The following is a 24,179-nucleotide window of genomic DNA, read 5'->3' on the forward strand; positions in this document are numbered from 1 at the left end:
CTTCAGCAACTCGATTTGGCTATTCCAGCAACCTCTCTTGGGATAGAAATTATTGACATGGTATCTGAGCTACTATTATACTTTTTTTTTCCATGGTGCTGGTACTATTTTGGCACTTGTTGCCGTTTCCAGAAGTACCGCTTTGCTGGTTAACAACAGATTTCAGAAACTTGCAAGATTTCTTTTTTGGATTGGTTTGCTGCTAAACGTCACGAAACCGAACCCCTCAACCTTTTATGGATTGTTTTGCTGATTTAGCTTCGTCCTTAGCAGCACCTGTAAGAAAAACCAAGTTCGACCTCTATTTTGGCGCGAGGAGGACGACGACACTGTTGAAATATTAAACCTTCCTAAGTTGGCAAAGTTTAACCCATACCAGCCCATACCTACTCAACCCGGACGGGATGGTTTATTGGTTCCTGTTTCGGATTTTTAATTTTGTGACCCATTCTAGTTTGGATTTTTTGATTGAGACAAATGATTGGAACATGTTTATTTGATTTGTCAGCTTTTTAGATTGAGTTCTGAGTTGAAGTTTACAGCATCTATTCTCATAAAACCATTTTCCGCAAAGTGAGAAAAAAAAATTGGTGACTCCAGGATTGCATTTCAGCAATGTTTGCACTCAGATTGTTGTGTATCTGAGTGGCTTGCTATATTTCATCATGTCAATTGACAAGTTATATGTTTTACCTATTCGTTTCATGGGTAAGAACTACTCTACATGGGCATTTCAATTCCGTTTATTTATTATGGGAAAAGAGTTATGGGTCATATAGATGAAAGTGATCTGGCACCTCAAGAGGCCGCAGCTTTGTTAAAGGGGACAACCATGGATGCTCCGGTAATGACCTGGATACTTGGCTATGTTGAGCCACATTTTGTTCTAAATTTGCGGCCCTATAGAAATGTAGCTGATATGTGGAATACCTCCACAAGATTTAAAACCATAATAGCACGGCTCGGTGGTTTCAATTGGAATATGAGATGGCTAATTTCACACATGGCAGCCTCTCTATTGAAGAATTCTATTCTGGGTTTCTAAACCTTTGGGCCAACTATGCCGAGATTGTTTATGAGAATGTTCTAGTTGGTATTCTCTCTGTTGTTCAGGTCATGCATGAGACAAGCGAGAGAGATCAATTCTTGATGAAGCTCCGTTCAGATTTTGACATTGCCAGTTCCAATCTAATGAATCGTCATCCTATATTGTCTCTGGATACCTGTTTGGGTGAGCTTCTAAGGGAGGAACAACGTATTGCCACTCAGGTCGCCATGGAATGTCGGGTTAACACGGATGCCCCTGTTCCTGTGGCATATGCCGCACAAGGGAGAAATTAGGGTAGGGACATGAAGTCCGTCCAGTGCTTCAACTGTAAATAATTTGGTCATTTTGCTCGAGATTGCACTAAGAAGATTTGTAGGTACTATAAGCCAACAGGTCATCTCCTCGTCGCTTGTCCTATTCGCCCAGAAAGGAAGAAGGGCACTGCTTATCAAGCCTCCACAGGTACTTCTAGTTTTACTTCCTTGCCTCCTGCCATGCCGATTACACTGAATACTATTTCTACAGTCTCGACAAGTCCGAGTACACTCACTCCTTAAATGGTACAACAGATGATCATTTCTGCCATTTTTACTTTTGGGCTCTCAGGTAAGAATAAAGTTTCTACTCGCCCATGGTATGTTGACTTTAGAGCTTCTAACCATATGACCAACACTGCTATTTCTCTTTGCAATGTCAAAAAGTATGATGGAAATCTAAAAACTAACATTGTTGATGGCAACTCTCTACCTATCAATGTTGTTGGTGATCTTTCTCCTACATTAGCTAATATTTTTATGTCCCCTATTCTCTCCACAAATCCTATTTCCGTTGGTCAGTTGGTTGATAATAATTATAATGTTTAGTTCTCTCGATCTGGTTGTGTTGTGCAGGATCAAGCGTCAGGGAAGATGATCGCGAAGGGGCCTAAAGTGGGACGACTCTTTCCAATTCAATTTTTTCTCTCTACTAGTATTCCTTGTGCTTCTTTACTTTCCTTTGCATGTAATGTTATTAGTTTTGGAACTAAAATGAGGCATAGACGTCTCGGCCATCCAAACTTTGATGTACTTCATACCGTGTTTAATTTTGGTTTATTAAAAAGTACAACATGTTCTTCTCTGGATCTTTCATTTGACTGTTCATCATGCAAACTTGGCAAAAGAAAAGTTCTCTTTTTTCCTCATCATGGATCTCATACCACACATTGTTTTGATATTATTCATAGTGATGTTTGGGGAATTGGTCCTATTGTTTTTCATGCGCATTATAAGTACTTTGCTACTTTTATCATGACTTTAGCCATTTTACTTGGGTCCACTTCCTACAGGGGGCTAAGTCTGAAGTTTTTGTCGTATTTAAATGATTTCTTGTACTTCTTGAGACTCAATTCTCTGCTAGCATCAAGGTATTACGCTCTGCTTCTGGTGGTGAATACATGTCCAATGACTTTTAGGATTTTCTTTAAACCAAACGAATCATCTCTTAGCATTTGTGTCCTTCGACACCGCAACAAAATGGAGTTACGGAGAGGAAAATTCGTCATCTTCTTGATGTGGTACGAACTCTTTTACTTTATTTATCTGTTCCTCCTCATTTTTGGTGTGAACCACTATCCACTTCGGTACATTTAATCAATCGCTTGCCTTCTCCTACATTGCATCATGTTTCTCCATTTTTTAAGTTATTTGGCCATTCTCCTTCATATGCGGATCTTCACACATTCGGTTGTGTTTGTTTTGTGCATCTACCTACTCATGAATGGCATAAACTTACAGACCAATCCGTTAAGTGTGCTTTTCTTGGTTATGCTATATCGCAAAAAATCTATATTTTCTATTATCCCCATGCTCGTCGTATACGAGTTTCTCAGAATGTTGTTTTCTTTGAAAATCAATATTTCTTTCCCTCTCATGTTGTGCTACTATCTGCATCTTTATCTATTATGCCTAGTTTTTATGACCCTAGTCCCACTTTGTCTGTGCCCCCTCCTGATCCTGACCAGGCGCCTGCTCCTAATCCTCCTCCTCCTCCTCCTGCTTCCATCACTCTTCGCCGGTCTACTCGCACTTCTCACCCCCTGATAGGTATGCTTTCTCCTCCACTGTCTCTCTTGTGGCTACTTTATCATTTATTTTAATTTCTTCTTGCTATAAACAGGCACACATGAGTGTTGGCAAAAGGCAATGCAAACAGGACTTCAAGCTCTTGAGGAAAATCACACTTGGGATGTTGTTACTTTCCCCCTACTATTAAGCTTCTTGGGAGTAAATGGGTTTTCTCTGTAAAACTTCGATCGGATGGTTCTTTGGATTGGTACAAAGCTCGCCTCGTAGCTTTGGAAACACGCAGGACTATGGGATTGATTATGAGGATATATTTGCTCCAGTTGCCAAGATGACCATGGTTTGCACTATTTTAGCTATTACTGCTTCATAGTCCTGGCATCTGCATCAGATAGATCTGAAGAATGCATTTCTGCATGGTGATTTACAAGAAGATATCTACATGAAGCTTCCCCCTGGTATGACTACTTCTTCTCCTCAAGATGTATGCAAGCTACGTCGTCCTCTGTACGGGCTTAAGTAAGCTCCCCGAGGTTGGTTTGAGAAGTTTTGGGGTACACTTCTTCTCCACCGCTTTACACAAAGCCAGTATGACTCTTCTCTATTCTTTCACAAGTCGGCATCGGGCATAGTCCTTCTCTTGGTCTATGTGGATGATATTATCCTTACTGGCACTGACTTTGGTCTGATTACTAAGCTCCAACGGCTTCTGCATTTGACCTTCCATATGAAAGATCTAGGACAACTCACGTTGTTGTGATCTCTAACCATGGACCGAGTAATGCGATGGTGGGAGAGGATTTCTTGTGCTTTCGAATCAGAACCTGGTCTCCTTGTTCTACCCGGATGACCTATTGTTACGATTGAGGATGGTGAACGGAATGGAAGGGGGAAGAATAGAGAAATCGATGGAGAGAAGAGGATCATGCTCATCAAAAGGGAGTCCTACACCTTGGGTTCCAGGGGAACGCCGACCTTGGTTCATTGAAGGAGAACACAGATCCTAGTAAGTTTTTGCTTAGTTCCTCATTCCTTCTGAATGGCCTAATAAGCTAAGGCTCGAGGTAAGAGTTATTGTTTATTTATAATACTGCCCTTGTGGGCTTCCTACTTGACACTAATAATTTAAAAGAACATATACTGGCTAATGTACTTCACTTCTCCCCTGAGTCACTGACTCGTCTGTGTCGCCTTTGGCGTACTCATTCTACTATCGAGTCCACAACAACGTACTTCTTAGGACTAGAAGTACATCATTGGGCCAAAGGTATTTTCCTAAATCAGCACAAGTATACCTAAGATATTATTACCTTAGATGGTTTGGCGGACACTTCTTCTATTGCTACTCCTATGGAGATGAATGTGAAATACCGGAAAGATGAAGGGGACCTTCTTGATGATCCTACTCTCTATCGGTGTTTAGTTGGGAGTCTCATCTACTTGACCACGACTCACCAGGACATCTCCTATGTCTTCTCCTCGGCATCTTCATCTTGCGGCAGTCCTACACATTATTGGTTATCTTCGAGGTTCTCCTACTCGTGGGTTATTTTTTCCTACCAGCTCATCTCTTCAACTTGTTGCCTACAGTGAGGTTAATTGGGTAGGGTGCCCCGATACCCGTTGCTCTACTACAGGTTGGTGTATGTTTTTAGGGGATGGCTTGATTTCTTAGAAATGTAAGAAACAAGATCATGTGTCCAAGTCATCTACTGAGACAGAGTATCAAGCCATGTCTTCTATGTGTTCTAAAATTATATGGCTCTATGTGTTCTAAAATTATATGGCTCCGCGGTCTCCTTGCAGAACTTGAGTTTCCTTAAACCATCTTGACGCATCTTCATGTGGATAACACTAGTACTATTCAGATTGCTACCAATCATATTTTTCATGAACGCACCAAACACATTGAAGTTGATTGTCATTCTATCCACGACACCTTGGAGCGTCGAGTGATATCTCTTCCTCACATCTCTTCAGATCTCCAAGTGGTTGATGTCTTCACCAAAGCCATGACTCAACATCGTCATAATTTTCTGGTTGGCAAATTGTTACTGGTTGACTTACCCGCATCAATTTGAAGGGGGATGTTACCGTATTTTGGAATTTATATTAATGTTAGTTGTTTAGATAATTACATGTATATATGTTAATAATTTATATGGGTTATATTTTAACTAAGCCCATGGGCTATCTTGTTTAACCTAAACCTAATTTTATGTTTAAATAGAGAACGAAAAAGGGGAAGTGGGATTCCTGATTTCAGAAACTTCTCTTGCATATTGGTGGTCGTCAATCTCAGAGCTTGGAGCTCTTAGTTGTGGGTGTTCCATGACCCTATCAGGTATATTCTCTTGATCATTGCTGCTTCCTCCAGCAATTAGAATTCTTTCAATAGATTTAGAGTTGAGAGTTCTTTATTTTGGCTGCTAATGGTAGCACCTCTTGGTTGTTGTTGCTTTCTTTAGCAACTCGATTTGGTTGTTCTAGTAGCCTCTCTTAGGATAGAAATTATTGACACTACCACAGATACCACGGATACTAATTGGGAAGAGGTGGAGACGTTCGGCAAGCCTACCCTACCTTCGAGCTTGAGGACAAGCTCGTTCTCCAGGGGGGTGTAATGTTATAAACTCAATAATAGGTTGAGTCATTCGGAGGCGTCGTGGCTGAGTCAATTACTTTAGTTGAGTCAATTACTTAGTTATTAAGTTTCTTAGTCATTACGCTACTTAGTTGTTAAGTTACTTATTTATTAAGCTAAAGTCATTAAGTTTATTTACTTTTCAAGTTGAATGTCATGGAGGGGCATATCTTTAATTTTGTACTATTGAACCCTACTTAAGGGTGGAAAGGAATGGGAAAAAGGAAGTCTTGATTTAGGTTAAACAAAAGGTTTTGAGTTCTCCTAAACGAGTTCAGGGCTGTGCATTCTCCTTAACGAACCTAGGGTTTTTAAGTTTCCCTTTGGCTTGATTTTTTTCTTCTCTTCTTATTCCCTACGAATCACAATGTGTGGATCTGGAACATAACAAAATCCCTCCAATAGAAGTCTTAGGCTTGAAAAGAGGAGAGCAAGGATTGTGTTAAACTTCCCAACCTATGTGGGATTATTCCAACTAACAATATGCATTATGAACTCTCATCGACAGATTTACAAACTCCTTGGTTTCCTTGCTCATCATGCTAAAGGATTTTCAGAATATATCTCCAGCATCAATGGAGTTCCTATGTTGGCTTCTTTAGTCCAAAGTCATCAAGATATGGCTTCCTAGCAACCCCCTAGGCCTGAATTTACTAGACTTAATTTTTTCAAAAGCACCCAATGTATAACCATATATTAAAAGATAATAGCTGACTCATAATTATTTTAATTCAAAATGGCGAAGAAAATTACATAAAAAGGCTGGAGGCAGACATTGATGGTCAATATTGTTGACAGACAATATGCTATGAAACTCCGCTACACTTCTACTAATAGAAATTAGTAATAAACTGTAATGAAAGATGGATTTTTTTCCACTTGTTTTAAACTATAAAGACTAAAACTCTCTATGTTGTACCGCATGCTTAGTAGGATAAGTGAAGATTTACTTCCATCTGTAGAGTAACTTCAATTACTTGACACTGTTCTCTTCAATGAACCCCACTTGAACCAATAAACAACATCCAACATCTGGAGGACTATATGCCATTTAAAAAAAAATGATCAACTATAATAGAATTCATTCTCCTGATACAGAGTAAAACCCAAGTTTTACAGAGGACCAAAGTTATTAGCAAAAGGGTGACCAGGGCAGATTTAAAGAAATATGGAAAAAAATCAAAGACACGACGAAAGACCTGATTGAAAGTAAAAACATAAGACAAAGACCAATACTGCAAATATACAACCAGTTAGTTTGAAAGAGACAAAGGATGCCCTCTCTACATTCTAAAGAAGACTAAACAAGCTAAGCAGGAGGCATGATAAAAGCTGAGACCAACTTTTCCTCTTGGGGGCCTGGCAGTACGAAGGAGCCCACCACCGTCCCTCCCCCCACCGGAAATAAAAACGAAGATAACTTCCAAAGGATCACGAGACAGAAGTCTCGTGCATTAGACAAATAGGAAGACACATAGGAAGAAACAGGAAACCGTAAAAATCAATACATTGCTGCCAAGATCTCAAAAAGAAACTCCAGACGTTTGAAAGACGGAATTTTAGAAATACTACACTATGCACCTGCTTGTTGAAATTCTTGTCGTTCGATGCAAGCGAGCGAGAGAATGAGGAAGAGGTGAAAACGAAGAGAGCGGTTTGAAGGGGGATGCCGCAGTTTTGGTAGGATGGTTGTCGTCAAAGTACGTGTCCGAATTCGAGACTTCGAGTGCGGTACGAGCAAGTGGGTATCTCGCAGCTCACCCAGTTGCCCGTAAATATTTTTGGGAAATTCATTTCTCTTGATTTGGGCATGAAAATAGCAAGAAAATTCACTTTCTTAGGAGTTACTGCTTTGTGATTTGATATTACTGCTATCGAGGAAGAAAAGGGTAAGGGTGCGTTCTCAATACAAAAAGTAAAGAGAAAATAAAATAAAGAGAAAAATAAGAGAGAGTAGAAATAAAATAAATATTTTCTTCATTAAAAATAAGAAAAAAATAAAAAAATATAATTTCTCTTGTTTGGATGCACAAGAAAAAAAGGAAGAAATTAAATTAATAATTTTAATTTTTTATGATTCAAATTATATACATGCCTAATAACTAAAATATTACTAATAGACTTTTAAAATAATTAAAATCTAAAGTATAAATAAGATTACTATGTTTTAATATTTTTATGAATTTGAACTTAAGACAATAATTTTATCTTTTTATATTACATTAATTACACTACAATAGATTTAAATTAAATATTTTATACCAAAATATTTCTCTTTTTTCTCTTTTTTCTCGCAAGAGAGAAATTAAGTTTCTGTAATATTTTTTTTCTTCGATAATTTGTGCTACCAAAAACTAGAAAAGGATTGTTTCCCCTTTTATTTTATTTTCTTTCTATCGTTTCCAAACATGCCCTATGGTTATGTTTGAAACAAATAAAGTGGAGATAGATAAAATACAAAGAAAAAAAAATAGAAAAGAAAAAAATATTGTTTTCTTTTTTTTGGATGCCCGTGGAAAATTGAGAGAGAAATGGAAGAGAAAATTAGTTTTTCTTGTTGGATACATGCATAAAATAAAAAAGAAAAAAAAATTAGTAATATCTTCAAATTTTGATGATTAAATTTTCTCTTAAGATTCTTTTTCTTTTTTGTTCTCTCCAAATTTCAACATTTTGTGGGAAAAACATTGTTAACTACGAGAGAAAGTATTTTTTTTCTCTTATTTTCTTTTCTCTCAATGATTTTCTACTGCCAAGCAGCAAAAAATAACTTTCTCCCTTTTTTATTTTTTATTTTTGTGGGTTCCAAACATGCCCTAAGATTTCATGTGTTTATACTAAGGATGTGTTTGGAGCATACAAAGTCGAGAGAAAAATAAAATAAAGAAAAAAAATAAAAAAATAAAAAAATAGTAAAAATAAATAAATATCTTCTTGGATACCCATGAAAAAAAAAGAGAGAAAATAGAAAAGAAACATGATTCTCTTGTTTGAATACACATGAAAATGGAAAATAAAAAATAATTTATAAAAATCATAACTAAGACCAGCAATACTTTTATAATTTTATTATAAATTCACATACATTTGTTCTAATTAATTTAAAAAATGAAAAAATTAAAATACCAATAAATATTAAAATAATACTAATAAGTGTTAGATAGCTTGGAGATTTTAAACCATACTCTATGATAAATTTTGAACACTATTCCCATTTTGATTTTATCTATTGAAATATTATAATAGAAATAAAATAAATTATATAAAAATAAAAAAATTAGCATGTCTTTCTTACTTGTTAGCTTAAAAGAATTAGACATGTATATCTGACTAATTTTTCAACTATATTGCTAAGCCTTATGCTTTCACTGCCATTGAAGACCTATAAATGGTACAAAAAATGGCTTAGCACAATTTTGGCAAACCATTATATTACATCCCACAACCATCTTATTTTGGTAAGCTCATTTATACCTCTACAAATTCTCATTTTACATAGACTTGATCGGAAGGACTGCCCACATAAATAGAATGAAATTTGAATGTTGAAGATAAAATTAAAATGAAAAATCTAATCCAACCTTGATAAAGACTCTATAATGACATTCCAAAGTTCATTAGATTGTTTCCTGGGAATGAACTGTATACTCATAACACAACCATGTATTATAATACAAGTAAATGTTAAATAAATATCATATAAAGAAAGCGAAACAAAATAATAATACATCTACTAAGTTAGGTAAAGTCGGGAGGATCAGGAGGGGGAGGGGGAGAATAGGGAAAGTCGGGATTCCGGATTCGGCAGTGGAGATAGAGCGAAAATGGAGAAGGAAGTCGACTTCATTCTGCTCCGTTAGGTAAGTTATGGTTTTTTATTCTATTTCATCTTCTTATTCTTCATTTTCTTCTTCGATTTCTTCCTCCGAACTTCTTCCTCGCCGACGGGAGTGACGGACACCTTCTTCTACCTCCGCTCTTCAGCCCAACCCGATATTTATCATAGCTGCACGCCCTCTGGTTTCGAAGTCGCCCAGAAATAGCTCGATTTCGTCAACAAGAACACCCGGCTCGCCACAGCAGAACTCAATCTCCTTTTTTTTTTTTTTTTACGGATTTCTCGTCAGAGTCGAGTTTCAGGAAAGAGAAGTCAGAAAACCAGAAGAACAAATTGGGTATTTTAACCGTGTGAAAATTGGGTATTTTGACGAATACATTTTAAAGATTGGTATTTTCTTTATTAATTTTTTAAATAAGTATCTTTTCCAAAATTTCCATGTTTAAAACTACATTTGGGGCATTTTCTGCAATTCAGAGCAGTAGTTGAGGAAACGTAATGCCTCGTTGTAAGCTTGAATCTCTTGACATTTATTGTAAGAATTTTCTTTCCTGCTATTGCGATAATCTTTTTTCTTTTTAATTTTTAATTTTTCTGATTATCAGTCCCTTGATATGCAGCTAAATTTGGATTTCTGTTGACACATTTCGTCATTTCATTGAAACCGCTTGCTAAATTTGTAATTGCTCACTATTTATGGATGTCCCTCTCGGATGACTCCCTCTAAGTATTTTTCTCTGTGAAATTCAGAGCAAGCGAAATATTTCAGATTCAGAGCTTTCTCCTCGAAGCGCAAAGGCGGAAAAGGAGAATTCGATGGCTTTGCCTGTCACAGTAGTGCCACATCTCTGATTCTTTTGAAACCTTAGTGAGCACAGATGAAGAACGCTGCTGTTAGAAACAAGAGGCGATGATAAGGGGACATCGATTGCTGGTGTTGTGCCGCGGGGATGCTTTATTTACAAAATGGCCACTCTTTCAAGCTCGTGCTTTTTGTACTGCAAAGGCTGGGCAAGATGAAAGATATCGTCAACTTGAAAACCTTGACATGGTGACTGCTGCTAAGATTCTCTTCGATGAACCTCCCAAGAAAAAAAAGTTTGGGTAACGAGACTCAAAATGAACTTGTCATTTGTCATTCCTTGGGTTCTGCTTGTTTGCACTATTCCTTCTTTCCTTCTCTTGGTTTAGGGTGTAGAGGAAGTTTTAGGTCTGTGTAGCTTATGCAAAACATTTTTGCGTGTGCTTGTGTTTTGTGAAAAGAGGGCACTCTGAGAGCAGCAAATTGATGTGCTCTTAATACTTCAGTAGATGGTGCATAACATACTCTTACGCACATTGAGTGTCTATTATTTGAGAGTGGTCATCTCTTTCCTTCTCTTGGTTGAGGGTTTAGAGGGAGTTTTAGGTCTATGTAACTCATGCAAAACATTTTTGTAGGAACTCTGAAAGCAGCAAATTGATGTGCAGTTAACACTTCAGTAGACAGTGAATGACATACTCTTACGCACATTGAGTTTATTACTAGAGGGTGCTCAACTCATATTCAATTTCCCTTTGTGGTACATTTATCTTCAGTGTGTGAGTATTTGATAGATTACATGTAGTTCACTGTGATTCTGAGGATCATGACCCAAAAGGATTTCATATAAAACAAACGACCGAAATGCATTTGATTTCATCTGCTTTATCTGTACCTGGTTCCTTATCATGTAAGGATACTTGTATTTTTTTTAAAAAAGGATGTAATGCTCCTAATTTTGTCACTAAGATTTAGGGTTCACCAAAATTTCAGCTTCCATTTTAGAGTTTTGGAGGAAATCCCATTCTAGTGGTACACATGCAGATTGAAATAGTGTTTCATTAACTTGTTTTGTAATCAGCAGTTGATTATTTGATTCTTTGTGTAAATTTCAACAATATAGACTCTAGGAAGGAAAACCAGAGTTCTATCATACTGTCGTCAACTGTAGCATAAGTGCTGTTTTGACAAGGAGAACCTGTTCGGAAACAAGACCATGAATGTAGTTCTAGCGCAAAACTTCTTTGTGTACATCTTATACTCCAGTAATGTGGAAGAGTTATCTCTTGCATTCAGCTTCTAGTGTTGTCATTTCTGCAAGATATTTTGAAGAATACTGTTTTACTTTGTAGCATAATTTAATGAAAAAAGTTATATTTTAATAACGTATCTGAATGGGCTAGTTTCATATAAAGATAGTGGGCTGTGATACCTCTTAGGTTATCCTGGAAATATTCTTTCTTATCTTTGGACTTCTTCTTCTTCTGCTTTTTTTTTTTTTTTTTTTTGGAAAGGAATTTTGTGCTTCCTGAATATGTCTAAAGTGAATGTCATGTGGCAGGCTTGATTTCCACTTGGTACAACTATTTTTTGCCTGCATGCCTTCATTGGGTATCACTCTCATTCTCTTCTTGTTACTCTGTTCAATACAGTATTGATGTGCATATCAGACTTGCAAATTCATGTTATTTCCTTGCTTTCTAAGAATCACACTTTCTGCTTTCAGCTGTATTTTTGGTTGCACAATATGCTCGGTATGATAGTAGACGAATGAAAGCGGTAAAAACACTATACTCTTTGACAGTGGTCTACTTTTCTGTCATGGTGGTTCCTTTCAGATGTAATTTGATGAACCATTTTTAGTTTGAATTGTCTTGTTTAGTCAGCCAAAAGTAATTGACTGACCTTTACGTAACTAGCTTTTTCCTTCTATTTTTTTGAGCAAAGTTACTAGCTTTAATATGATTATTTTGAATGATCACAGTTACATCTCTTTTAAATCATGAGAACATGGTTTTCATTACACATGAAAACTTGAGTTGCCTATTAAATACAAAACAGTACTTTCAACAGTGTGGATCTATTGATGCGCCGAGCTTTCTAACTACACAATGCTTGTTTTTTCAATCAATGTCTTGCACGTGGATGCTTAATCTCTACCATGTGATAATCATTCTTACTGCATTGATTAGATTGCATCTATTGGTCAGACTCACTGGAGTAGTTTAGGGTGACTGTGGATGTTTTTTGTGAAGCAGCAAAAATAGCTCTTGGAAACTCATTAGTGTGTTTAAAATTTTAAATGAACCTAGTTGACGATCCTTCTTGCTGGTGCCTCTTTTAAACTGTTCATCATGCATGGATAAGGGCCTTGTTATTTGATAGCAGTGTTGCTTCTGGTATTGTGGCATATATATGTTAAAACCTTATTCTTAAGTTAGTATTCCACGGTTGCCCAGTGCTTTTTGCAGCTATCAAGGTGGTTGTTGAATATTAATTAATGTTGTAGTCCTGGAAAACTGCTCCGTATGAAATATAGATATATATGAATTGATTAGTCTGATCACTAAATGTTATAGGGAATTATTGTTATCTCTAAGATGGCTAAGATGCCACTTCATCCTATGCAGTGTTTCAGTTTTTTGGTTGCCATTACCGATAAAAAACAATTTTGGACAGAAATATGTTATGACTACTGAATTTCTTTTGTGAACTGTAACTCTCAAGCTTTTTAAGGTGGGATGCTTGTGAAGTTGTTTATAATTCTATGTCAAACTCGGTAATTATTGATTGTTGCTTCAGGAAGCAGAGTTCAAAAGACTGGCTGATGAAGAAAAGAAAGCAAAGGAGATGGAAGACATTGGAGAAGAAGAAGTGGAAGCAGATTCTGAGTTATCTAAAGTGAAGGAGAGGATGGATGCACTAGAAGCAGCATTAAAGGAAATTGCAGATGAAACGAAGAAACTGTCAGAGACCCACATAACGGATAAAGAAGAGCTTAAAACAGAACAGGTAGGGCATAGTCAAAGCAATTGTGTAAACACTACAGAGCTTACGCAGACTGATGCAAAGGGTGAGGAAGAGACTAATACAGAACAGGTTGGTCCTGGTGATAACAACAGCAGAAACAAGTCAGATGGCAGTAGTACACAAGCTGCTGAGTCGGAATACAAATCTGTGTCGAGAGAAGAGTGAGCCAAATCCTCTAAGAACATAAATTCATCCGAGGTGAAGAAACGATGAGGCTGTTTTGGGTACTCAAGAGAATTTTTGTACTTGATATGTAAATAAATGATCTGGATCAAGAGGTTTATGATGGGGGGTTAGTTAACATGACTCAGGACATGATCTTCATGTGCATTACTCAGTTTATGTCTTGAAGTCGTTAGGGAGCGCCAAACTTCATGTCATGTACATGATTATCCATGACTCAGTAGTTCATGTCCCATGAGTAAATGCTTTCCGCCCAATTTTGAGAATCATGTCCATGACACTATCGTGGGCTCTCTTTGCCACATAACCTCTCTACCATTTCATTCTTGCAACCCTCTCTCGTTCTCTGCTCTTTCTCTCGACTCCACCATCCCTCTCTGGTATCTCGCTGCGAACATTTTTTCGGCGTCCTTCTCTCCATCTCGGACTCGTTTTTCCCGTTCAATTTTGACATTTGGGCTATGATTTTTTAATATTTTTTTTGATTCGGCATCGATTTCCCCATTCGGCTTTGATTTCAGCCATCCTCCCTCTCCTCTCCCTCTTGACCTTTGTCGCAGAATGCGGGAGGTCGAATATCTGTTGCAGAACTTCTTGGCCTCCCTTTCTTGTCCCTCTTAGTGTACCGTTGGAGCGTTGCCTCTGTCGGCGTTGCCCGTCGCCGTTGCCTGCTGGCTTTCCGTTGAGGAAGACGATAAAAATCATTAATTTATAAATTTTATTTATAAAATAATTATTTGTATTTATAAAATAATTATTTGTATTTATAAAATAATTATTTTTATTTATTTAATATATTTATTTTACAATTACTATATTAAAATAGTGATTTAATAGTCATAATTAAAATATTGTTAAAATAAATATTTGATAAATTATTTTGGCATAGTTATTTGATTGCTATGGTTAATTAAACCAATGGTTTTAAATTTTGTGATAATATATTATTAATTAATAATACATAAAATATATTATGTACAAATATATAGTGTGTTAAAGTTAGGATTAGATCAATTTTTTCTCTTAAATTATTTATTTTTAGGTACAAGTATATCATATGTTATTAATAAATTAATAACTCAATGTATTACTTTTGTTTTTGTTATTTATAGCGTTATTTATTTATTATTTGTAATTAATCATGTACGTATTTCATTGGCTCATGTAATTACCATATTAATGTACAATAAAATATCTAATTCAATTAATAAATATATTAATATATTTAATTATATATCAAATAACTTATTCGTGTAGTAATAATGATTGTTTTACCTAATTTGGGGTTTAAGGATTATGTTGTAATTAAGTGTACTGTAAAGGTTTAGGGATTCTCTTGTTTTTTATATTTTTCTCATGTTGGGGTACTAACACTAGAAACTGTTTTCCAGTACATATAAAGTCGTCAACACTAACACCAAGTGCGAAGATGATCTTCATGTAGATGACTGACATGATCTTCATGTTGGACATGAACTTCAACTTCAAAAATCTATTTGGGGGACTAACCACCCCAAAAGGAAACTCAAATTTCTTACATGAATTCGTCTTTGTTTACTCCATCTAACAAAGACGAGGACTGCCTTGTTTTCTTTTCTTAACTTGGTTTTACCTTGGTGGTGGAATCCGAACAACCATCTTTCACCGACAAACACTAGAACATTTTTATTGAATTATCCATAATAGGATCATTTTTTTATATAATTAATTTTCTATTTTATTTATAGGTTTATCATATGGCATTTTGTTATAAAATTATTTAGAAGATATTGTATATTATGTATTACTATTTGAATTATTTAAAATTAAATTTTATTTTCTTCTTATTTAGGAATTATAATAAGTTTTTATCATGTGTTTGAATTGTTTAAATGATATATAAATTATAAATTATTATTTAATTTTATTAATAAATATGAAATAACTATATTTTTTATTTTTTATTAATGATTTGTAAATTGTTTAATTTATTTTTTATTTTTCCAACATTATTTGTATTTTTTTATGTGGAGCATGCCTCTTTAGATGTTGCAGTAATTAGGGAGGATTCAAGCCCACCAACACCTTCGCCACGTCAACCAACCACTAAAAACTACATTTGGTTTTGACTAGGGGCTACAACATCGGCTGCTATGGCCGTGGCCTACATTGTTACTCCCCGGTTGTAGCTCCTTAAACCACTTAAATTAGCATTTCTTCCCATCAGTCTCTGAAAAAACTTCCCCGTTGTTACTCTGTTCTAGCTTTAAAATGAGATCAAGTTCATTATAAGTGACGATGTCCTATGAGAGAGAGCTCACCGTGGCCAAAAAAGCTACATCTCTCGCGGCCCGTCTCTGCCAGGCAAGTTCCTCTCTCTCTCTCTCTCTCTCTCTCTCTCTCTCTCTCTCTCTCTCTCTATATATATATATATATATATATATATATATATCCGTTTGTCCGATTTGATAGCATATCAGAGAATTATAAGCGTATGTCGAATCATTTTGATACGAATATGCATTTGGTACTTCAGATATTCTTGTATTTCATTATTTCCTGCCATTAATTCATTTGGCTTCTCATTGTTAAAGATCAATGTTAATCTACCTTTGCAACTGCTCAACAACAGAGTCCCGAAACTAACCAACAACAAGATCAACTCAAATAGCAATAATATCTCAACAAACTTTTGTATTCAAATATCTTACTGCAATCTAGTTTATCTGATCTCAATCTCATGTAACAAACTTGTTACAAGGTAGATTCCACCAAGCTTGCACGAGCTGGTGGCACCCACCATGAAGACGAAGGATGACTTGATGAGTCATCACACAAGCTAGCATGAGTTAGAAGAGTTTAAGATTCAAGTAGGACTACCACAAGTTGGCTGTCTTATATCATAAGTTTAAAGATTAAGTGGGACTCACACAAACTGGTTAGAAGATCAAGAAGGACTCCTAAGGAGAGTCATGGGCTGGTTAGAAGGTCTAGTGGGACCCACAAGATAGCCACAATCTGGCCTCTTATCCTAGAGGTCACGTTCTCATAAGGAGTTAGTATTTAAGTTATGTTAGACTTCTAAGTTATCTTATCATGATAGGTTTATCTTTAAGAGTTAGAGGTTGAATGTAACAAGGAGAATGAAGTGTAGTTATACATGGACTCTACCATATCCTCTACTATAAATAGAGGACTTGTACATGGATTTTAATTAAGAAGTGAGTTTAAGTTTTTCTCTTTCAAGTGAAGAACTCTTCTCTTACTTAAGCTCTTTCTTTTCTTTTTCCGTTTTCTCTCTTCTCCTCCTTACCGAAAGCACTCTCTCTCCTCTTTCTTTTTTCTCCCTCTCTCTTCTTGCTCATGATTTCAGATAAGGGATCCTAAATTCAATATGGTATCAGAGCATTAAATTTAGGATCCCTACGTAAAAAAAAAAGCTCTAAAAAAGTATGATCAAAACCACTAATAGAAGGCTCGTTGTGAAGGAAGATAAAAAAACTTGAGATAAGTTCCTTCATTATTTTTATTATTTTCAAGGTACTGGTCCGAATTTAGAAGATGATGTGAAGATGATTATGTGAATGTTTTCTTGGTCTAGAAGAAGCCATCAAAGCATTTTTGTCTGTTTGGAATGATTTTTTACAGAGATTAGTTCATGAGAAGATTATTGGAATTTTTTTTTGCGTGGGAACAAGAATCCCCTGATATAAAAGATTGATATTGAGTCATCTTATGAGTGGTTAATCAGAAAAACAATCATTTAGTGTCAATGCTAAATCTCTCCATTAATCGTTAGTTAAAGAACATGGTTTTTTCTTGATTAATTGGAGATTTTTTGAAATTGCCTATTATGGCTGAAGACAACATGAATAGCAAGAATGATATACTCAGAATTACTACTATACCCTTGCGAGGGTATCAAATTACATGAGTTGGTCCACATCGGTTCGTCGGTTTCTTATAACAAAAAACCTTCTTGGTCACCTCACCAATCGTGGACCACCTATTGATGTAGAGGATATTTTTTATAACAAGTGTTTGAGGAATGATTCTTTGGTTATTAGTTGGCTTATAAATAGCATGAAAGAACATGTCTCTAACAATGTTATTCATCTTGATACTGCTATACAAAATTGGAAGACATGTGCCAAGTTGTATTCCAGCTTCGACAACTTACACATGCCATATGATATTCTCCAAAGAAAGCTTAACACTAAACAAGGAGAAAATATCCATGAATATTTGGCTAGTTTTAGAGGTCTTCTTCAAGAATGGAAAATAGCTTAGCCTACTTCTGTTGATTTTCAGGACTCCATGATTTAGGTCATGGAGAAAAATGAGAGAGACACCATTAGGAGAAAACTGGAGGTTATGGACTTGATCCAAACCCTCCCTCATAAGGTATATTTATAGATATCAAAACTACCAATATTACAAGTATACCCTTCACCTTAATAAGAGTGAAGAAGAGACAGGAAATGTAAACTAATTACATTAGTACTACCCTAATTATATCATATATTCCACCCCCCACCCCCTTAAGTTGGGAGGTAATAGCAGTGATCCCAGCTTGAACCAAATATCATAAATGTAGTAATAATCTCCTCCATCACGATATCCCAAGGATAAGTACGAAACTAGACACAAACTCTTAAAAGGTAAAAATAGGTGATAAAACATAAGTCGAAACCAAATTCAAAGGATTTCGAATGAATATAGTGAAAATAATCAATATAACATGCACCATATGTGCAGTTGTATAGTAGCAGATAACCGATAAATAACAGAAATCCTTAAGAATAATAAGAACACATGAAATAATCCACAGCGAGTCCATCAGTAAATAAGGAAGTTGCACCACATCTGGATAATAATCCACAATAATAATACGCAATAATAATCTAGCTGGAGAAAAAAAACCCAAGTTGAACGAAATAATATATCAAACCAATATAGCTGAGTTGCAGGAAAAATAGGTAAAAACCTTATGACCCGGACCCGTATAACGAGCTAGAAACACAAGTGGGCTGAGTCGGGTTGACCGGCTGGTCCGGTCCGAAACTTAGGAGCCGACTGAACCGGCGGTTTAAATCAGGTTTCCTAACTTAGGAAATCCGATTTTTCATGATGTTCCTCCTGACAGAGTGGAACGGCAGAAACCAGAGGGAAAGATCGTCGCGACGCCGGCTGAGGCAAATATTTCCAGAATGGAAAATCAATAGCACCTGAAATAAATCACTGGCAGATAGACGTTTCGTCCTCCCCGTGGCACTGGTGATTGCAGAGAGTCAGCATCACGGTAAGATGACTCGACGAAGTCTGAGGTTGTCTTCGCCAACAATGGCAACAGGACTCAGATTCTTCCAAATCCGTGAGATTATTTTGCTCAAATGGAAATAGAGCCCCTGCTCAATCTCCTGGCCGAACATGGGAGCGAAATAAGCAGAGGCAGAGCCCCTGCTCTGATAAGGGGGTTTTGTGCTGCGGCGCCGATTGGCTGGGCATGGTCGACACTATGGCTGTAAAATTCTTTATTTCCGATATGAAAAAATACATTCAGAATACATTTACATATAAAGGAACGAATCCCGTTTAAAATTACAGATCCGTGTTAATCTCGGATCGTAAGACCCGTTAAGTTCGGATCTTCAACAATGGCCTTCAAGGCCAACGGTGGCGACGGCGAAGAGAGCGTCGACTGTGCGGTTTTCGACGACGACGAGCGGCAGCGTCGGGAGAGACGATGATACGATCCTGGTTGACCCGGATTAACTCGGCACAGTCATGGTTGACCTGAATTAACTCGGCATGGTCCGAGTTGACAAGATCAGGCTTGCCCCGAATTTAGTCCAGGCTTCCAAACTTAGGAAGAAATATTAATTCGGTAACAGTATTTCTTCCCCATGGTGTCAAACAAAACCAGAGATAGCGATGAGCAATAGCAGATAGCGACAAGCATCTAAAATCCAGGAAAGTCAATCACGATCTTCTAATCAAGCTCCAACTGAATAAAAATCAATCCAGTAGGAAGATAATTTTTTTTTGGAAACTTATGGGATCAATTTCTCGGTATGAAAACGCAACGGCAACAAAAAAATAGAGATGTCAATCAGAGGAGTTTTCGAAATCTTCTGTTAATCAGCTTAACGGCAGAGAGCCGACAACTCCTTCCCCACTCACTTCCGAACAGAGCAGGACAATAGCGAGATACAATAACAACAAAAAATAATAATGATGATATCAATGGTCCAACAATAAGCGATCATGAGAGCAAAGAGCCGTGCAGATTCAGCAGAGGGCTTTGGAGTACCAGACTGGATTTACTAATGATGGATTAAGTTCCAAAAAAAATTCCAGATATGATTTATCAGCAACTTCCAAGAGAGAGCAATGCACAACAGGAATAAGCCGAGCAGATAGAACTTCCAGAAATAGAAGAGCAACCATGAATCAATTAGCAGTGATATTGCATAATCAACTGAGATTGATGGCAATAATCTGGGCGAGACAGTGGAAGACTTCCAAAAATAAAAACACAGTAGTAGGACACCAATGAAAAATGAAAAAATCTGTTGTAAAGGATTTACTTATATGCTCCTTCATCGTCTCTGCACCAACAAATATTGAGATTATTTTGAGGCTAGATAACTAGAGTAGTAATATAAAAAATAAAGTGAATTTCGAGCGATGACAAAAAATAAACGTAAAAGAAAAAATTGGTTTCTGGAATTCTAAAAAAACATTCCGCTAGTCCTGAAAATCAATGCTCTGATACCATGTTGATTTTCAGGACTCCATGATTTAGGTCATGGAGAAAAATGAGAGAGACACCATTGGGAGAAAACTGGAGATTATGGACTTGATCCAAACCCTCCCCATAAGGTATATTTATAGATATCAAAACTACCAATATTATAAGTATACCCTTCACCCTAATAAGAGTGAAGAAGAGACAGGAAATGTAAACTAATTACATTAGCGCCACCCTAATTACATCATATATTCCAACTGATGTAATTAGTTTACATTTCTTGTCTCTTCTTCACTCTTATTAGGGTGAAGGGTATACTTGTAATATTGGTAGTTTTGATATCTATAAATATACCTTATGAGGGAGGGTTTGGATCAACTCCATAACCTCCAGTTTTCTCCCAATGGTGCCTCTCTCATTTTTCTCCATGACCTAAATCATAGAGTCCTGAAAATTAACATGGTATCACAGTAATGATTTTCAGACGCGTAGCTATGGTTTTTAGAATTCTAAATTGCTTTCCTTTTATTTTTTGTCTCATGTCTCATTTTTTGCTTTGTTCTCTGCCTTCGTTCTCTGTTTCTCTGTTTCTTTGTGCCTATACTTGAAGAAGTCAATCTTCATCACGTTGTTGTTAATTGAGAGAACTTTCAGAAAATTTTCGGGATTGGTACCATGCTCCAACAAATTTCTAGCACAACCATCTCTGTCTATTAGCTTATTCAAAAAAGATTTCCGCTCCAGATTAATTTATTTTTGGGAAGTCTTTCCTCTAATCCATCTTGGTATGAAACTCCCATAGTTCTTGGTCGTCTCTTCTTATCTAATTGCCGTCGAAAATTTCTCTGCTATAGTTGGGCAGCTGGTTATACTTCTAGCATGTCACTTTCCTTCCTTCTACGGTAGATTTCGGAAATTTCGTCATTGGCACGTCTTCTCTGATCTAGAAATCTAATCATCTATTATCACGAGGAGATAATCTCGAACTGCTCATTTCTCGGCCTATCTCACATCTGTGTTTCATCACCGCTTTGTTCGGCACCGTTGGGAAAAAGAAGAGACAGGAAATGTAAACTAATTACATCAGTGCCACCCTAATTACATCATATATTCCAACAATCTCCACGGATGTCTCTATCCAAGACAAAAAAGAAGAAGTTTTAATCACTGCCATATGCTTTGCAAACATTAAGCTGTATCTCAAAGTTGCTAAAAGTCAACTCCTTAGCGCTTCAACTATTCATGTGCCACATTACTTCGTATTCCAGACACTTCTTCCTCTACTACTATGTTGTCATCCGCTATGTACTCCAGGCATAGGGGACCATCATCTGATCGTGGTAGAGGCCGTGGCCAAAATTCTAGAGGAGGATAAGGAAGAGGTGGAAGGAATGGTTATGACAAAACAAATTGGAAAGAATGCACTAAGTGTGGGAAAATTGGCCACACTATAGTGCTCTTCAGACAAGGAATGCACCTTTTGCAGAAGATATGGCCACGTTGCAGAGATATGTTATAAGAAGGCTCATCAAGCCTTATTAAGTGTTACAAAGGAGGAACAACCTACCAAATCCATAGAAAAGAAAACCCTTAATGATGATGAGTATGAGTTATTTTAGAGAATGAAAACACTATTGGGTTTTGGCTCAAGTCCATCCTCCATTGCTGTTGCCACCTCCACTTCAGGTATGCTATCTGCCTCCTCTTCATCCTAGATAATTGACTCAAGGGCCTCTGAGTATCTCACAGGTAACAAAAATTTACTACACTCAGTGTCTCCTTGTCTTTAACAAAAAAATGTTACCATTGCTAACGGTTCTCAAATTAAAGTTCTAGGGAAAGGATCCACTTTCATTACACCATCACTTTCGCTCACAAATATTCTGTTTGTTCCTACTTTTCCCTTGAACCATTTATCTATTAGTTAGCTCACAAAAATTTTTAATTGCTCTATCACCTTCTGACCTACTTCTTGTGTCTTTCAGGATCTTGTAACGAAGCAGGTGATTGGTGGAGACCATGAACAAGGGGGGCTCTACTACCTAGATGTGCCTCAAATAAATACTATTTCAACCAGTGAAACTGATGCAAGTCTATGACACAACCGGTTGGGACATCCATCTGCACAATCTCTTCATCATATTTTTCCTAATCTTAAAGCAAGGTCAGAATTAAATTGTGATGTCTATCAACAGAGCAAACACCAGAGAACTACATATTCACCACGTCCAGAACTTAAAAGTGTTATCCATTTTTCATTGATTTATACAGATGTATGGGGACCCTTGAGTGTCTCAAATATATTTCCAAAGTCAAGTATTTTATTACAGTTATTGATGACTTTACTCGTACCACTTGGGTATTTCTTTTTAAAAACATTCTAAAATACCATCCATATTTAAATCTTTTCATGCTATGGTACTCACTCAGTTTGGTAAAAAAATTAAAGTACTACGGTCTGATAATGCCAAAGAATATACTTCCAGAGATATTGACTCCTTTTGTCTAGAAAATGGCATTATCCATCAGATTTCGTGTGCCTACACCCCTCAACAAAATGGTGTAGTAGAATGGAAGAACCATGATATTTTTGAGGTAGCCCGTGGTTTATTATATGCCATGAAAGTTCCATACTTTTATTAGCCTCATGCCATTTTCACTGCATGTTTTCTTATAAATTGGCTATTTTCTTCCGTTCTAGGTAGTAAATTCCCATACATGAAATTATTGCCAAATGATCGGGTGTCAATGTTTTGTTCATGTTACTTTCCCACAACACAGTAAACTCGATCCAAAAGCTATCAAATGTATTTTTGGGATATTCTAGCACACAAAAGGGTTATGTTTGCTATAATCCCACTCTCCAATATTTACTTGTGTCCAGGGATGTCACTTTTTTTTAAAAGTCTTCATATTTCTAGGTTTCTCTTCAATACCAGGTTCTCCTCTACCGGTTGTGCCCCTTGATATAGAAATGGCTCAACCCCGAGACACACTGGCTGACACCACACCTGTTGAGTTCATGGATCCCGCCGAGGTAAGTCCATCTTCCCCATTGATTTTTGGACCACAATATGATAATCGTTCAATTGCCTTGAGAAAAGAACCTAGAACTTCCACTAGGCCTTCCACCTCTCATCCCATTTCAAATTTTCTATCTCACCGTTGTTTATCACCTCTATGTTGTCAATTTCTTTCCTCTGTTTCAATGGATAGCCCCGTTTATCAATTATTTGTGTAGTCTAACTTGGTATCAAAGTCACCAAAACTTGCGTCTCTCCTCTATTTCAACGGACAACCCCGTAACCACTATCTTCTACTGAAACCCACCCACAACCATCCCCGAACACCACTTTTGCTCCCATCATTGGCCTTACCAACATTTATCATTTGATCACCATTAAATTAACCCATGGGAATTTTCTCCTCTGGGGTGCTCAAATGATTCCTTATCCACATGACAAACATGTCTTTTGCTTTGTTGATGGCACCAACCCTCCTCCACCTTCAACCATACCCATCCCCTCACCGACCTCAAGTGCCGCTGCCATCATAAAAAATCCAACATTCCACCTATGGATCCAACAAGACCAAATCAGTCTCAGCACCCCTTATATCTTTCCTATCCACTACTTCCCGTGATCTCTGGATCCCTCTCGAAAGAATGTTTATTTCTTAATCTCAAGCTCGTATCACTCGTACTCATCATCAACTTGCCACCACGAAGAAAGGATTCTCTACCATATCTGAATACTTTCAAAAAATTAAAGTCCTCAGTAACACACTTGCAGCTACCGGACAACCTTTAAATTCTTATGAAACATTCTCTTATTTCCTT

The 24,179-nt window shown here is 36.8% G+C and overlaps 1 protein-coding gene across 1 annotated transcript; it reads left to right on the top strand.

Moving 5' to 3' along the window:
• The first annotated feature begins 9,527 nt into the window (after positions 1 to 9,527).
• Positions 9,528 to 13,741, top strand: LOC137959067 (mediator of RNA polymerase II transcription subunit 2-like). The gene is made up of 5 exons (XM_068806347.1): positions 9,528 to 9,615; positions 10,344 to 10,697; positions 11,957 to 12,006; positions 12,122 to 12,174; positions 13,198 to 13,741. The coding sequence occupies exons 2-5, from the start codon at positions 10,504 to 10,506 to the stop codon at positions 13,588 to 13,590; spliced, it is 690 nt and encodes a 229-aa protein (XP_068662448.1). The 5' UTR covers positions 9,528 to 9,615; positions 10,344 to 10,503; the 3' UTR covers positions 13,591 to 13,741.
• Positions 13,742 to 24,179: the final 10,438 nt, after the last annotated feature.

Source organism: Aristolochia californica, unplaced genomic scaffold, assembly GCF_029961685.1.
Source record: "Aristolochia californica isolate CCGP_79_NKW_82.1479 unplaced genomic scaffold, dmAriCali1.0.hap1 SCAF_3, whole genome shotgun sequence".
In the NCBI taxonomy this organism is placed as follows: domain Eukaryota; kingdom Viridiplantae; phylum Streptophyta; class Magnoliopsida; order Piperales; family Aristolochiaceae; genus Aristolochia; species Aristolochia californica.

Excerpts from the sequence above, each read along its gene's own strand:
- LOC137959067 (XM_068806347.1), top strand. The coding sequence starts at position 10,504 with ATGATAAGGGGACATCGATTGCTGGTGTTGTGCCGCGGGGATGCTTTA. Across the intron at positions 12,007-12,121 it reads TGCCTGCATGCCTTCATTGG|CTGTATTTTTGGTTGCACAA; the intron begins GTATCACTCTCA and ends TTCTGCTTTCAG. Across the intron at positions 12,175-13,197 it reads ATAGTAGACGAATGAAAGCG|GAAGCAGAGTTCAAAAGACT; the intron begins GTAAAAACACTA and ends TTGTTGCTTCAG.